This window comes from Sceloporus occidentalis, unplaced genomic scaffold, assembly GCF_023333645.1.
Source record: "Sceloporus occidentalis isolate IW3139 unplaced genomic scaffold, rSceOcc1.0.p SCAF_6, whole genome shotgun sequence".
Lineage (NCBI taxonomy): Eukaryota > Metazoa > Chordata > Lepidosauria > Squamata > Phrynosomatidae > Sceloporus > Sceloporus occidentalis.
This window is the reverse complement of record NW_028316986.1, coordinates 88755788-88773000: the sequence shown is the minus strand read 5'-3', so window position 1 is coordinate 88773000 and position 17213 is coordinate 88755788. Positions and strand designations below refer to the sequence as shown.

At 40.3% G+C, this 17213-nt stretch overlaps 1 protein-coding gene across 2 annotated transcripts in view; it reads left to right on the top strand.

The window, feature by feature from the left end:
- Nucleotides 1-17213, top strand: part of ARFGEF3 (ARFGEF family member 3) — an 89015-nt gene that overhangs the window by 46405 nt on the left and 25397 nt on the right. For both annotated transcript variants that reach the window (XM_089530288.1, XM_089530289.1), the window contains 12 exons: nt 108-1018; nt 3436-3602; nt 4795-4960; nt 5707-5814; nt 6754-6969; nt 7199-7309; nt 8252-8402; nt 10065-10379; nt 11871-12004; nt 12866-13011; nt 15493-15672; nt 15785-15929. In XM_089530288.1, the coding sequence (XP_089386414.1) occupies nt 108-1018; nt 3436-3602; nt 4795-4960; nt 5707-5814; nt 6754-6969; nt 7199-7309; nt 8252-8402; nt 10065-10379; nt 11871-12004; nt 12866-13011; nt 15493-15672; nt 15785-15929 (2750 nt within the window). The remainder of the gene's footprint in view (nt 1-107; nt 1019-3435; nt 3603-4794; nt 4961-5706; nt 5815-6753; nt 6970-7198; nt 7310-8251; nt 8403-10064; nt 10380-11870; nt 12005-12865; nt 13012-15492; nt 15673-15784; nt 15930-17213) is intronic.

Genomic DNA, 17213 nt, shown 5'->3' with positions numbered 1-17213 from the left:
AAGAAGACTTGTCTGCTTCTTCTTTTGTTAATTATATTGAGGCAAGATTGGATATACTCTCTGTCCAAAAAAAGAAGTAAAGTGTGGCTTGATGTTTTTTATTGTAGTATTCTGGATGGGATGACAGAAGCTTGCATTAAAGGTGGGATTGAAGCATGCTATGCCTCCGTTTCTTGTGTCTGTGCCCTGCTTGGGACATTAGATGAGCTAAGTCAAGGGAAAGGCCTGGATGAGGAGCAGGTCCATCTGCTTATCCGACGCTTGGATGAGTTAAAGGATGGGGCTGAGACAAGTCGGGATTCCATGGAGATCAATGATGCTGATTTTAGGTGGCAAAGACGTATTCTGTCCTCTGAACAGACACCCTGGGATGCAGGCAATGAAAAAAGTCCTGATATTAGCATTAGTGTCACCACGGACACGGGTCAGACAACGCTAGAAGGAGATTTGGGACAAACCACTCCAGAAGAGCATTCTGACATTCGTAAAAATTCCCTGCAATCACCAGCTGGACACACAGGGAGAGAAATTCATTACAAAGACCCAGAATCAGAAACTATTGACCAACCTGATGTTGTCCAGCGGAGCCATACAATGGTTTACCCAGATATAACTAATTTCCTTTCAGTTGATTGCCGAGCACGTTCATGTGGATCCAGGTACAGTGAGAGTAATTTCAGTATTGATGACCAGGATCTTTCAAGGACTGAATTTGACTCATGTGATCAATATTCCATGGCAGCAGAGAAAGATTCTGGAAGGTCAGATGTTTCAGACATAGGTTCAGATAACTGCTCCTTGGCTGATGAAGAACAGACACCAAGAGACTGCCTTGGTCACAAGTCTTTACGGACTGCAGGCCTTTCCTTGAAGCTGCTGAAAAACCAAGAAGCTGATCAGCACAGTGCCAGACTGTTTATCCAGTCCCTTGAAACTCTTCTCCCTCGACTTATAGCACTTCCAAAAGTAGAAGACGTTGATTTGGCCCTACAGAATTTTGCCTCAACTTTTTGTTCAGGTTTGTGACCAGATCATTTGCTTCAAAATCAGTATTTTAAAAATTCCCTATCTTTTTGAAAATATACCTTATGGAATACTATTAATTAAGCATCTTTCCTTAACTAGACTAGGGTTAACTAAACCAGTAATTTTGAGTTACAATTTAAATATTCTGCATTCAGTGTCCCAGTCTTATAAATGAATTCTGTGGAACGGGGGAGGTTGGCATGTTAGATTTTTCCACAAAAGGAGTTTGTGTGGCAAAATTTACATTTGAAATCTAAACTATTGTGAACATTTTAGGAAACATCTGTAAGTGTGCTGCCAGAATAAATCTTGCATTTTCTCATCAATTTTTCCTGTAAACTCCAGAAAGAATTTTCATTCTGACAAAGATGTTTTCATGTGCATTCCCAGATTGGAGGGGAGGATTTTTTCAAAATTAGCATATTTTATTTGTTTAGTCACCACAGTATCTCAGTGACAAGCTTTAAATGATAAAAGAATTTCTAATGATAATCCATTTTAGAGTGTATTATTGCATCACCCAAAGGTCCAAATGTTTCAGTACACTTGCTTGCTCAGATTGAAACTGATTTTATATGCTTAGTTAATCATACTTCTGAAACAAGCTGTTCTCATACACTACTAATTAGTTGTGCACATTTATGTGGTAAACTGTTTTATATACAAAACTGTGCCCTTAGGATATTTAGCAAGACTCTCCCATATGCTCTGAAGAGGTTCTTCATAAAGCCATGTCAACACCAGTGTCAAAAATCCCTTCTGCTTAGTGTAACTTCGTATAACTTAGTGTGCACTGGTACAGAACAAAGTGTCAGACTGTGTTGCTTTTGGTTTTATTTCCCTGTGGTTATTGTTATTGTTGTTGTTGTTGTTGTTGTTAAATGTTGAAACAAATGCAGTGAATAGTACACATCATAAAAAGTTAAAATATAACTAAGCTATCCATAGATTTAAAAGAATGTTTACTAAAAAGAAAAACAACAAAATATAGACAATACAGCAAATTATTAATTCCCATGAACAACCAATCTTCAAATCCCTGTTGGGGGAAAAAGTTTTTACTGGTTCACAGACCCTGTACAAGGAAATAGGAAAATAGAAGGGAGTTCCAGAGCCTGGAGGCAGCCACTAAGAAGATCTTCTCCTGTGTTTTCACCAGACATACCTGTGAAGATGGTGGAACTGAGAGAAGAGTCTCCTCAGAAGTTCTCAAAACACAGGTGTACCCATATGTAGAGATACAGTCTGTCAAATACCCTGGACTTAAGCTGTATGGGGCTTTATAAATCATAACCAGAACCCTGAATTTTGTCTAGAAACAGACTGATAGCCAGTGGAGCTTTTGGAGCAGAGGAGTTGCATGGAGCCTGTAAGAAGCCTCAGTGAGCACTCTGGCTGTAGCTCTTTAGACCAGCATTCTTCAAAAGCAGCCCTGTGTGGAGTGCATTACAGTAATCCAAACAGGATGTAACTAAGGCATGTGTCACTGTGGCCAGACCCAGTGTTTCAAGGAATGAGTGTATCTGACACATACGCCTAACTGTGCAAATATACTCCTGGCCATGAAACCATAGCTTTCAGGCTCAGGATTGATTCCAGGGGTACACTTAAGCTGTCAAATGGGATATTCAGGTGGAGTACAACCCCATCCAGCACAAGATGAATCCCATTCCCTGATCTGCTTTTTGACTGACCAGGGGCTCCTCCATCTTAGCTGGATTAAGTTTCAGTTTGTTCATCCAGTGCCTTAATGACAATGGGTACCAGTTTAGAACCAAAATAGCTTCCTTGTAGGTAGGCAGACAAAGCAATCCCTCCTGTAGAACTACCCATTGATTTCTTCCCTTTACATAGATGAGAGCTATGCATTTTGGAGTAGGTTGAGGAGGTAAGAAAGATAAGAGACTGACTGGTTGATTGATTGATTGATTAACCAACATCATCTAGAAATCTTCAGGTATTTTCTATTGCAAAGCCAGCACCCTATGCGCTAACATCAGTCAGTTCAACTCATTGTTGACAATGGCACCTATTTCCATCTGAAAGTGCTTCTACACTGTAAAGATAATGCAGTTTGGCACCACTTTAAATGCCATTATTTCATCCTACAGAATTCTGGGATTTGTAGTTTGGTGAGGCACCAACACTCTTTGGCAGAGAAGTCTAAAGACCTTGTAAAATTACAAATCCCAGGATTCTGTGGGATGGAGTTGCTGTACTTAAAGTTATGTCAAACTACCTTATTTCTACAGGGTAGATTGAGCCTAAGTAGAACAATAATTATGTGTTATCAAAACATGAGTTATAGTTCAATACTTGTAATTTTACTATGAGGAATAAATAGCCTTAGTTAATTAAAACCTGATTTCTTATTAACAGCATCTCCCCTCCTTCTGCCTGTTCATTTAGGTATGATGCAATCCCCAGGTTTTGATGGGAATGCCAGTTTCACCTTCCAGACACTGATGAATGCAGATAGTCTGTATATGGTCTCTCACTACATTCTTCTGCTGAACCTGAAGTTGTCCAATGCAGATTACTACAGAAAGAAGCCTGCCCAGTCCCCTGTGTTAATGGTGAGTCCTTATATAATACAGAAGTTAACTGCAGGGACAGATCTGTCTGGAAGTGTCTTTTATTGTGAGAACTCCAAAAAAAGTAAAGGGACAAGATTGTCTAGTCATGTCCTACTGTAGGTGGCAGTGCTCATCTCCATTACTAAGCTGAGGAGCCAGCCTTATCAAAGATGACTCCATGGCCTTGTGGCCAGCACAACTGCACTGAACACTATTACCTTCCTACCAAAGTAGTACCTATTTATCTAATTGCACTTTTACATGCTTTCAAACTGCTTGGTTGGCAGAAGCTGGGACTAGTAATGGAAGCTCACTCTGTCACATGGCACTTGGATCTCGAACTGCTGACCTACTGACCTTGGGGTCATCAAAGTTGGCATATTAACTGCTGAGCCACTGCATCCCTCCATACATTTAGTGATATTTAGGAGAAGCATCACTCCATTTATATGAAGTGCTCAGATTTGAAACTGAGGAACACAGAACAGTTGCATGTGTTTCATAGATGTCAAGAGCAGAGGAGTTCAGAGAGAAGATTTACAGGGCAAGATTTTTCAAAAGCCATTCTGAAAAACTGTTTCTAAAAAACAGGTGTAAAATGAAAAATAAACAAAGAATTCTTGATTTATGGAGAATGTTATGCCCTGTTTTTTTTTCCATTAACTGAGTAAGAAAAGAGAAGTCAAAGTAAGTTGTTTGTTCCTCATCACTCTATGGTTAGACTACAGTGGACCCTTGTTATACGCTGGGGTTTGGTTCCAAGATCCCCCGTGTATAACAAAATCCGTGGATGCTCAAGTCCCAATAAATATAATGACGTAGCAAAATGGTGTCCCTTATAAAACATGGAAAACCAAGGTTTGATATTTGAAATTTATACTTTTTTGGAACATTTTCAAACTGTGGATGCTTGAATCCGTGTATTAAAAATCCATGTATAAGAAGGGCCAACTGTATAGTAAACTACAGTTTGCTGAATTTGGCCAAAACATCAAATGTTACATTGTGGTATCATGTTATATTTGAATGCCATCAAATAGAGAGAAAAGCTGGCACGATTGCTAAAAACAGCTTATGATAGCAGTTTTATCTTTCCTGATCAATATCATATGGGTAAGCTTAGGCATCTCTGAGGAAAAGCAATCTGGTTTGTTGTACTGGACTAGCTGAACTGTGTTCTTCTATCCTGCAGAAGGAATTTATGAAGCAGGTCCAGTCCAGTGGAGTTTTGATGGTATTTTCTCAGGCTTGGGTTGAAGAGCTTTACCATCAAGTATTGGAGAGAAATCTTCTTGCAGAGGCTGGATATTGGGGAAGCCCTGAAGAGCATAGCCTTCCACTCATCACCATGTTAACAGGTGTGTAATATGTTAGTGTAGACATTTGATACTAATGTACATCATCATCTCAAGGCAATGTACAAGGGCACAGAATTATGAATTATTCCCACTTCATGTGACAAGCCCCTTGGTTATTCTAAGTAGCATTCAAATGAGTGCAAGGCAATGGCTGGGACCTTATGTTTGATTATAGGAAAAGGCTCCCTAGTTATATATGTGTAGCCTTTGTGCTAAGATCATCCTCCTAACTGAGTGTAATGAAGAGGCCTGAAGAACTTGATTACGCTAAAATGGCTGGGGACCAAGACTTCTTGATAGTGGCTTGCTGTCTTTCCATTTGCTAATTAATTAACTACTTTAACTCTACTTTATCTCTTTTAGGTACTAAGCATGGTCTTTAAAATAAAATTTCCCTGGCCCTTTACTCTTTTTAAAACTCATTCATTTTAAGCTGGTATTTCTATTGCATTGTATTGTTTAGTTGCATATTGCTTCCAGTATTCCCATTAACCACCTTTACAATATAATATTCTGAAAGGACAGGATAGAAAGCAAAGAATAAATGTACAAATACATAATTTACTGGAATTGGTATTTGACCAAATACCACAATGAGAGTTTTCATACCTTGTATGGCCTCATACATAATACTTGTCAAATGGAGGCCTTTCTCATATTCAGCTGCAAGTCATTGTTTGCTGAGATACTATGAGTGAGAGATATCATGTTTTTAATATTTTAGTAATGGTGCTTTTCTTTTGCAGACATTGATGGGTTGGGGAGCAGTTCAATTGGTGGGCAATTGATGGCTTCTGCATCCACGCAGTCTCCTCTCACCCAAAACTGGAAGCCAGATGATGCTCTTGTGGCAGGTAAAGAATTCACATCTTTTTCATAAATGTGCAATATTTTAGATCTTTTTCAATCTTAACATTTAGGGCTGGCATCATGTCCAATGATTACAGTGTAATAAACTGGATTTAATAACACTGTGATTGTATGATTTAATAATGATATTTAATAGATTTGAAAAGTTTTAGATCTTTTTTTCCACTTTAATGTTTATGGCTGACATCCAGTTTTTACAGTGTTATAAGCATGACTTACAACATTATAATTATACAAATTCACTTTTATAGTCATTCCATCATTGCAGTGACCATAATGCCTCCCAAAATCTACCTTTGAAGGCACGTCCATCCTCAACAAAGGAATTTCCAAGGTGCTAGTGACAATGGGGCAGTGAGTGATGTCATGGCCAGCCCTTTCCTGATAATGGAGTCAGTTGCAATAGACAGCTGCCTACAGGGATCCCTACAGTTGCTTGGCTTCAAAGATAGGATTTTGGGGGAGACATAGCTGTATGTTGTAGCCACATCTACCAACGCAGGATCTCAGTCTATATTTTCATGTTGGTTGGTTGACAGTTAAATATTTTGTGTTCTACCTCTATGTCTCCCACATTTGTATACATCAAACATATAGTCATCAGAGCTTGGGGAAATTATTTTTGGGTGCTCAAACTCCCAGAATCTTCTAGCCAGCACAGGCCAAGCCTGAAGTAAAATAAATACACTTAAAATTATACAGCTCTAAAATGAATCAGTGTTTAGTTTCAAAATCCATGGATGCCCAAGTCCCCTTTACGCACAGTGGGGAAATAAAATGGTGTCGCTTATATAAAATTGGGGGGGGGGGGGGGATCAAGGAAAATATTTTCAAGGCATGCATGGTTGAATTTATGAATGCAGAATATGTGGATATGGAGGACTCAAAGAAATTGTATCTGTTTCATTTTTCCATTGCTTCAGGTGTAGCCTTTGCCCGATACCTGCTTATTGGTTGTTGGAAGAATTTGATTGATACATTATCAACACCTCTGACTGGCCGTATGGCAGGGAGCTCTAAAGGATTAGCATTCATTCTTGGAGCTGAAGGAGTCAAGGAGCAAAACCAAAAGGAGAAGGATGCCATCTGCATGAGTCTGGATGGATTGAGGAAGGCAGCCCGGCTTAGCTGTGTTTTAGGTATGCTGCATTAATCAAGATACGCTGCATTTCCAGGTGAACATGGCCACTGGATGTTATCCTTGTAATAACAAAATGAGGATGCTTTAAAAGAAGTGCAGCAAATTATAGGTACTTTCCCTATGCATTTCTCTTCATACTGCCAAAGGTTTAGCAAGAATCTGACCAGTGAGATTCATGAAAATTCTACATTAAAACAATAATAAGAGTGGCCTGTTTCTTCTTGTAGGAGTAGCTGCTAATTGTGCCTCTGCCCTCGCTCAGATGGCTGCAGCTTCATGTGTTCAAGAGGAAAAAGAGGAAAAGGAGACCCAAGAGCCCAGTGATGCCATAGCCCAAGGTACATCCAATCAATACATCTCATTTATTACTCAGTAATAAATATAGGCCCTAGACTGATTTGTTTTAGCTTGTTGAGTCAGTATCATACCTACTTAGAATCCTTGTAAAAAAATTCTGTTGGGTCTGTCTGTGACCAAGATGGCTACTTTTTGTTTGAGAGTCTTCTGTGAACCATTGCAAAGCCTACAAGCTGCAGTGGTTTGAATGCTGGATTGGGAGTCAGTGGGTTCAAATCCCTACTGAGCTGTGGAAACATCCATTGGGTGAACTTGGGTGAGTCATACTCTCTTAGCTTTGGAGGAAGGCAATGGCAAACCTTTTCTGAATAATTCTTACAGAGGAAACCTTGGGATAGATAGCCGTACATCAGAGTTGACTTGGAAGGCACAACACAACAATGGCTTTCTTGTCAAAGAAGTCACACATGTATAGGAGTGAGAGAGAAAGAAAGTCACATCAAGCATAAACAAGGATTGCAATCTTACATGCACTTACCCAGAACTTCGAAAATGATTTTGGGGGCTAAAATCCCCAGAATTCTCAACAGCATAGCAATGCTATCTTGGGCATTCAGGGTGGTGAAGTCCCTGAACTTCCAAGTAAGGAAATCTTCTGCAACTCATAATGGTGTAGGATTTCATTAATGAGTTGTTTCACCTCTGTGTTCACATCCTTACAGCATTGATCTGTTGGGAGTGCTTTGATTCTGTGTTCCTGCATGACAGGGGGTTGTACTGGATGGCCCTTGTGGTCTCTTCCAACTCTGATTCTGTGATTGAACATTTAGAAAGGGGATGTTGCATCCATTGGTTCTGCCCGACCTTTCAGAGGAAGAATTGCATAGGCGTGTGTAGATTTTGCCATCTATGTTTAAACTGGTGCGTGTGTTCCTTGAGCAATAACAAGAGATTCTTTCTTTCTAACATTTATAACAATACAGTAAAACAGAAAGTGGAGCAAAAACTGGAGCAGATGGGGAAAGTCCAAGGGGTCTGTCTGCACACAGCTCATGTTTTGTGCATGGATGCCATTCTCAATGTGGGACTGGAGATGGGAAGCCACAATCAAGACTGCTGGCCACATGTCTTTAGGTATGGAGTCAGAAACAATGTGCTCATTTTCAGTTTGAGCCAAGTTCAAAAGCAACATTTCTTTGAAACTGACTGGACTGTTTTATTACAAGCTGCCTGATCTGCTGTCCAGTGTCTTTGGTCTGCCTTTGCTAACTCCATGATAGTAACCAGGTAGTAAGAATATACATCTCATGTCCTTTGTCCTCACAAGCAAGAACAAATATGTAATTCTTACAGTATTCTCTGTGCTGGATGAGAACATGAAGATTTCTACATAGTTCACAATGGCCTTTTGTGCTGTGGGAAGTATTTGTATGTGAAGAAGGAAACCTGGGGAGTGAGAGGGCTGTGCATACTGGCCATAAAGGCTGGGTTGGGGGCATGGCCTGGTCTCCATGTGCCGCACCACATGGCACACAGCATCACAGCACCCCTCTGGTGCTGCATATGCATGACACAGCACCAAAGGAGCACTGTAAAGCCACAGTGCCGCAGCTATTTCACCCTTTGCAGGGCCACTTTTTGTGGCTCCTTTTTGTGCTCTGCAAAGGCCAGATCAGGACTGTGGCATGTGGTTGCCATAGCCCTGATCTGGCTGTAAAAGGGGTGGCTGCAGGTCACCCCTTCAGAGCAGTCTGCACAGCCCCTGGGTTTCTACACAAAAAATACATTTTCTATGGAGAAAACATGCTTCATCCACAGACATACATGTGTTTTTCCCTGTTCAGAAAACATGTTTTCAGTGCATAAATACATTTGGTCTGGTATCCTGTTTGGTATTTACATGGTATTTATAAGCTGGACTTATAAATGTTGCTATTCACATTTACGATCATGGCAGCATTGGCATGGTTTCAAAACTCTCCTTAAAAACATGGAGCCACAGCAACAGAAAGAATTCTGAAGTTCTGGCTACAGTGAGGTGCTGAAGGATGATGTGCCCAGCCCACTCCCCTCAATGAGCTGTGGTGTGACAAGCAGCTGTGTGGCTGCTTGTATTCTTCCCAGCTGAGTTTCCTGAGCACTGGAAAATATCTTTCCTGGCTGAGAGAAGAATAGAAAATAAATCATGGCTGAGATCCTGTATGGGAGACAGCCTTAATGATAAAGCTATGATCTGTCTACTGATCCTACACCTCAAACACATCTAAGAGTCCAGGCAGCTGAACTAGCCAAAGGAGTTCTTCAGTGTGGACATTACAGACATTGCAAATAACATAGAAAATGAAATATTACAATATAACAAAAGAGAGGGAGGGACAGAGAGTTGTATACCTGTGCTTATCCTGGATGCAGATTTAGGTGTCTTCAGCTGGTGGACAGACAGGCATTCCTGACCTCCTTTGTCCTTTGGCAAATGCATCCAGCCCCTAAAAATGATACACAAAGGGTTGAGGGACTATGGAACAGCAATTGGGGTGGGGGGATACACTTTTACCCATTAATCAGTTTTTTATTTGCAAGTTGCACATCTAATACCTATGGTTAATGTTTGTTATTGGATTAGTCACCATGATGATGGCCTGCTTGCACACCAGCATTTTACTCTAGCAGCTTTAAGACTATTGTAGATCTTCTGTAAATAATGTATTTTCAACAGAGCCAACAAAACTATGCAGTGAATAAACTGGGAGAATACCCTCCTTTTTTCATGGCTGACTTTTCTGTTTTGGTCTTCAGAGTTTGTGAGTACATCAGCACTCTGGAACATGCTCATTTCAGCGATGGCACATCTCAAGCACCTGTAACTATTACACAGGCACAACAGGGCCCCGGCACACCACAGGGAGATGGTCAGCCTACAGACTCTTCCCAGGAATTGACTGACGAGGAAGAGACAGCTCTGAGGAACACCCCCGTCATCCAGCCAGTTTCCATTCAGGAGCTCATCAAAGAGAGTAGCAAGGGGAGAGCGTTTGACTTCCGTGGAGGTAGCCTGATGAGTGGAAGCAGCGCTGCTAAAGCCATCCTCACGCTCTCAACCCAAGCTGACAGGTATGTGCATTCATCCATTGACAGTTTCCATGAATTTGCTTCAGGAAGTCATTGCTTATGTTGTGCAATGTTGGCATTCACAAACAATGCTAAAAGTCTTGATTAATTTCATGCATATCCAAAAACAAATACGTATTCAACCCCCCCCTTTTTAAAAATAATAATGATACTTAATGATGCATCACAAATATGCAGTCTCTGCACCTCTGTAGGACCATCTTTGAAACATTCTTGAACTGAGAGTTTCAGTGGAAGCTCTTCTCCTTCAATATTTGTGTTGAAAGACCATGACTCCCACTCCGTTGCTCAGTTCTTGCCAGTTGATCTATAATGTAAAATATATCCTTCTTCTTGAGGGCCAGAAAGCTTTTGCTACATCAACCTTAAATGGTAAACTAAAACTCCTGTCTTCTGAGATACTGATTGAATATACTTTTCCCATATCACACACTAAGTGCTGTTGTGAGTGCATTTGGTGTCTGCTCTTTCCACTCCAGTATGCTTCTCCCTTTTCTGGTCAACCATTGTGATATTTCAAAGATTTTTGGGGATCCCACAGGATTTGAAATCTCACAAGAGCCCAAAATTCTTCTGACAGAACCTCCTCTCACAAGTCATGACAATGGCCTTATACAGATCTAGTCCATGTGTCAGTCTCAACAGTTTCTTATTGCTATTGTGAAAAGCTAACAGTTGTCAGATTTCCCAACCAAGGCAGTGATAACCTTATTGGTTTTTCAGTCCCCCTCACCACACACAATTTGTCTGGGTCTGAGTCTTTTACGCATCAATCAGCAAATCTTACATACATAAAATATACGCAGAGATTCTTCTAAATGCACGCACACTTCTTTGGATGCATGCTGTAACTGTGTTTGATCCCAGGGGCAATTGTCTTTCCATGGAATCTGCTTTGAGAGTCATTTATTGTAAAAATAAAAAAGGGGGTGCTCTTTTGCAGAAAGCTTCTTGTTTGTAGGATTTCAAAAGATTCTTTTTATTGACATTACAGGGAGACAAATTTGAGCCGGAAGCTGTAGTTCAAGCACTGGGTGTGCTAGATTTGCATATTCCCTATATGCATTTTTTCTTCATGACTAAAAACAAATAAGCACTTCCTTACACACTCTGCATGATATCTGTATATAGTGTTATTTCCATGTGCAGCCTCTCCCCCACATCCACTGGATTTTCTCTCCTTAGCTTTTATTAAACATATAAGATCAGAATTTGGATGCTTGATACCCATGGGAGAAACAATCTGTTCTGCTGACATCCACAAAATTACTTTAAGTTTTCCTGCTTTTGGTTTGTGGCCAGGATCATGCATCATTGCATGACACTGGCATGGAGCAATGAAAAGTATTGCTTTTTGCAGAATGCCTGTTGAGTATGTTTGGTGCCTCTTTCCTGCACACTGATAACTAGCTGCTTATTCTAAAAGCAAGACTTGATCAGGCAAAGTAATATATTCTGCCTCTTTGCCTGAAGGCTGTTTGAAGACGCGGTTGACAAGCTGAATCTGATGGCATTGGGAGGTTTCCTGTATCAGCTGAAGAAAGCTTCTCAGTCTCAGCTCTTCCACTCTGTTACTGACACTGTTAATTACACTTTGGCAATGCCAGGTAAGCTTCCTGGGAGATTATCATATGCAGCTTTTAAAGTGCAATTAAAATGGAAAATAGTGCCTTTGGCACCTGACATCACCTCCAACCCACAGCTGATGTGTCTCTGAAGCATGGTTAGGGCATTCCTTTTCATTGACATGGGGATCCTGTCAAAAAGCTCCCAATCACACTGCTGTCCTATTAGTCTTCAGGTGTGAAATGTCACTGCCACAACAGTTCCACTATTGGCATTCAGTGTCTCTTCCTCTCCCTTTGTCCTCTCCCCCCCTTGCTTCCCAAGCTAGAGGATTTCCTTTAATTTGTTTTTATATTTCTTTTCTTTTTACTTAAATTGCATTAGCATGACTTCAGAATTGCATTACAAATAAAATAAAATCAAAATCAAAAGGCACACTGAGTCAAAGGACAGTGGGGTGGGGTTAAGGGGGAGTATGGAAGAGAGTATGATGGCAGAAACAGCCCCTGTCGCACTATTGTGGAGATGTGTGATAATGGCTTAAGAAAGAAAAATATGAAATGAGAAAGAGTCAAGTGAGATCACAGATTTTAGTTATAATGGGGGAGGGCTACATAGGCTCCAACCCCCTTTTTCACAAGTCCCTGACCCTCCAGGACACCATCACCCTTATATAGTTCAAATGGCTCAGAAATGATGTGATCTAATTTGATCCCCCTCCCGCCCCAACAGTGCTCAAACTGCTCTAAATCCCCACCTCTGCAGAGGCCAATTCATGGCTTAAAACTGAACTGCAAACAGTGCTGGTGTGGCTTGGTAGGGGGCACAGAGACAAAAATGGCCCCTGCCCACAGTACACTGGTTTATATTAACAGACATTCTGCTTTTTTCTTACCTTGTAGGAGAAGTAAAATCCACTAAAGACAAGAAAAGTGCCCTCCACCTGTTCCGCCTGGGAGGGGCTATGCTTCGAATCATAAGAAGCAAATCACGGCCTCTGCTTCATCTCATACGTTGCTGGAACCTGGTGGCACCTCACCTGGTCGAAGTGAGAGAAATGGGGTGGTGGTGGTTGCTGCTGTTGTTATCTCTGATTTTATGCCATCTTTTCCCCAAAATTGGGATTTGAGGCAGCTTATGTACAATTTAAAGCAAGTACAATTCTGCTAAAATATAGAAAAGGTAATCACTGAATTAAGCTGTTTAAAATAGTAAAACAATTGGAAGCGTACACTTAAAGAAATAAAAAGCAATTTCCAAAGAAAGAAGTATGTGTAATTTCAGTTGGTAGAGGGTAATCCTAGCATACTTTAAATAATGATATACAGGTAAATGAAACACTGTACAAAAGATTATGCTCTAAAGTAGCTTTTACTGTTTTGGTGCCCTTTTGGTGCTTTGAATGGTAGCTCCTAACATTCCTGAACTTTAGCCATGCTGTTTGGCTCTGTTGGACATTGAAGTCCAAAATATCTGGAGGCTACCATGAGGAAAACTATCTAAGAGATTTGTAGAAAAACAATTTTATATGAAGGGATTTTCTTTTTCTTTTTTTCTTTTTTTTTTTTATTAAAACAAGCAGGCAAACACAAATATATGCATACAAATGCACACTGATTTTCTGTATCTAAGAAACATAAAAGGAAAAAACACATATGTCTCAGAACAAACAAAACTAAAAACAAATAACAACAACTATATAGGCTAAATTGGACTTATCTGGAATTCCAAAATCTGAAATATCTCCAAAATCCAAACTTTATTTCATGGGTGGCTTTGTATTACGCACAAAATTATTTTAAAATATTGTCTAAAATAGCCCTAAGATATCTCTATAAGGTATATATGAGATAAATGAATTTTGTGTTTAGGCCTAGCTCCCATTTCCAAGATATCTCATTATGTATGTATAGGCAAATACAGGTATTCCAAAATCCAAAAAATTCCCCCATCTGGTTGAATTTTGTTCCGGATCCTTCCACGTAAGGGGAATTCCACGTGTGCTGGAGCCCCATTGGACATAATGGGGCTCACGTCCGAGGTGCACAGCAGCGCACATGCACCTTGGGCACACAACCCATTAGATCTTCCCGTGGTTTTCAGCGTATGGCACGCCCACGTAAAATGCGCGTGCACTGTAGTACAAGGTGTTGGTTATAACCTTTAAAGCCCTACATGGCCTGGGTCCAGACTACTTGCGGGAGCGCCTTCTTCCACACAATCCACCCCTAACACTTCAGTCCTCTGGGAAGAACCTGCTGCAGCCTAAGAAGACTAGATTGTCTGAGGTGACCCAGAGGACCTTATCATCTGCCGCTCCTAGGCTGTGGAACGACCTGCCAAACGAGATCTGTCATATTACCACGCTGGAAGTCTTTAAAAAGCTATTAAGACGGCTCTCTTCAGGCAGGCTTTTCCAGATTAGCCTTGCTAGACTAGCCTCTCCATACTGGTATCAACAGCCCCATCCCATCCCCCCCAGATGAAGACACTTTTTCGCCCCAAACTACCCACAATTTTAGTGAATTCACATTGGAATATTTTACTCTTTCTTGTTGTTTAATCTCTTTTTAAGGTTTTGATTAATGCATTTTTTTATGCTTGGGGTGGGTGGGATATGGGATTGTTCTTTTTAACTGTAATTTTTAACTGTATGATGTTTTATTCTTATACTGTTGTAATCCGCTTTGATTCCTCTGTGAAAAAGTGGAATATAAATAAATTATTATTATTATTATTATTATTATTATTATTATTATTCAAAAGTGAATATGATAATTATAATAATCTTTAAATTCAGCTATCATACTACAAATAAAAGTCCTCCCCTAGGACCTAATAAAGATATGGAACATTTTAAAACAATTCCTCTACATTGTATGTCACTCTTCTAAAAACCTAAAACCATAACACAATCTTCCTTATTTTTCATGATATATAAAGAGATTTTCTTGGCTGCCATTTCTCAGAAACATCTTCATAAAGCTAGTTTTATTTGTTTCTTTTATGGATGTTTGTGTGTTTGTTTGTTTGTTTATTATACATGGATTCTGTACTGTTCTATAAGCCTGGGGGAGTTGTAGACATTTTTCTAAATGTTGTAAAGACTATCTTCAAGGAGGTACAGTCTAAGAAAATCAAAGAGTCCAGGGGACAATGTTGTTGTTACTGTTGTGTGCCTTCAAGTCATTTTAGGCTTATGTCAACCCTAAGTTGAACCTATCACAAGGTGTTTCGGGGCTAAGAGTGTGTGACTCAACCAAAGGCACCCCCCAATAAACTAAAATGGATTTTATATATTGCCACCCATATTGGAAGAATGGTGTGATCTAAATAAAATCAAAATATAGAAAATCTGTTTTAATCAGTCCTCTTGATAACAGTTGCTTTAACTATTTTTAAAGACATACCTCATCAGACTTTCTGTGTGGCATCTAACTCTTGCTCCTATCCATTTCCTCCCAATTTCCTTTATAAAGTACATTTGTTACACATTTAAAATTCTGTTTTTACTCCTCCTTTCTTTCAGGCTGCCTGTCACAAAGAAAGGCATGTTTCTCGGAAGGCTGTCTCTTTCATCCATGATATCCTAACTGAGGTTCTGACAGACTGGAATGAACCACCTCATTTTCATTTTAATGAGGCTCTGTTCCGTCCCTTTGAGCACATCATGCAGTTGGAACTCTGCGATGAGGATGTCCAGGACCAGGCAAGTTGGTATTTGGTTTTGTAATGTAATGTGTTACTTCCATGTTCTGGTCCATTTTCTTTGTGCTGGTTATTTTCTTGTTAAAAATGTTTCTATGCTCTGATTGAATCAGGTGGTCACATCAATAGGGGAACTCGTGGAAGTGTGCTCTACTCGGATCCAGTCAGGCTGGAGACCATTGTTCAGTGCACTAGAAACTGTGCACAGTAGCAGCAAATCAGAGGTTAAAGAATATCTTGTTGGAGACTATTCAATGGGTAAGGCTTTTTTATTCTATCCTTTTTTTTCTTCAGCCCTTTCAGATTGTGGAATTTTATGATTTAATTTTTGAAAGATACCAGCAATCTGCAGGGGAAAAGGGTTTTGAATGGTACCAGTAATCTGTGGCCTAATACCCTAAAGGCATCAGATCCTGTTTCATCTTGGAAGCTAAGCAAGTTCAATCCTGACTAGTACTTGGAATACCATGTTCTGTAGGCTATATTTCAGAGGAAGGAACTGGCCAAACCACCTCTGAGTATTCCTTGCCTAAGGAAACCCTGTGAAATACATGTCAGGCAACTTGAAGATATGCACACACACACACATCAGCAATCTGTAGCATGGTATCCAAAGCAGCACTGACTAAAATGGTGTGACACATCTTTTGGATCATAACAGAATTCTGATAGATCATTGCCATGAATATCAGTTTCTCCTTGTTTAATTGAGAATTGGGAATAAGGAACCAAGTTTTTCCTCATGGATACAGTACTGATTAGCAGCCTGAAATGGTTACAGAGGGGATTTGATATCTCTGTGAAGCAGCGTGTCATCATGATTGCCAGTCACTGAACAGAACTGCATGTACACAGACCCAGGTGCTGCACTTGCACACAGCTGGATGAGGGTCAATGGGCAGAAGCCAGCACCATGCTAATCAAAGTCCATTCATGCTTTCTCCCTCACATAGAGCCCTACTGGAACCCCTCACATGTCCTGGAAAGAGGGTGCTTCATATCCAAAGCAGATTTTGATGGCATAGTGGGAGGTGAAACTGCTACCTACTACTTTGTCTGAGAAAAGCAAATTCATAGATGGAAAAGCTGTACTTTTACCCCCTGTCTTCAGTAGACCTGTCATAATTGTTTCTGCTTGAAAATATTCTATGTTTAGGTATCCATTTAATTTTACTACAGGGTGAAACCCAGAAATTTGGTAACTCTGCCCTGAGATTACAGTCCTGTGAATGCCTACCTTAGAGTAACCCGACTAGACACATGCAAAGGGATCTAAGCAATATCTTTCCTTTCTCCCCCAATGTTAAAACTGAACTTTTCATCTCATCACCATTATCTTCAAGTTTTGCATTTTTCTTCATAGAATCATAGAGTTGGAAGAGGCCACAAGGGCCACCCAGTCCAACCCGCTGCCATGCAGGAACTCTCAATCAAAGCATACCCAACAGCTGGTCATCCAGCCTCTGCTTAAAGACCTCCAAGGAGGGAAACTCCACCACTCTCTGAAGGAGTGTGTTCCACTGTCAAACAGCCCTTACTGTC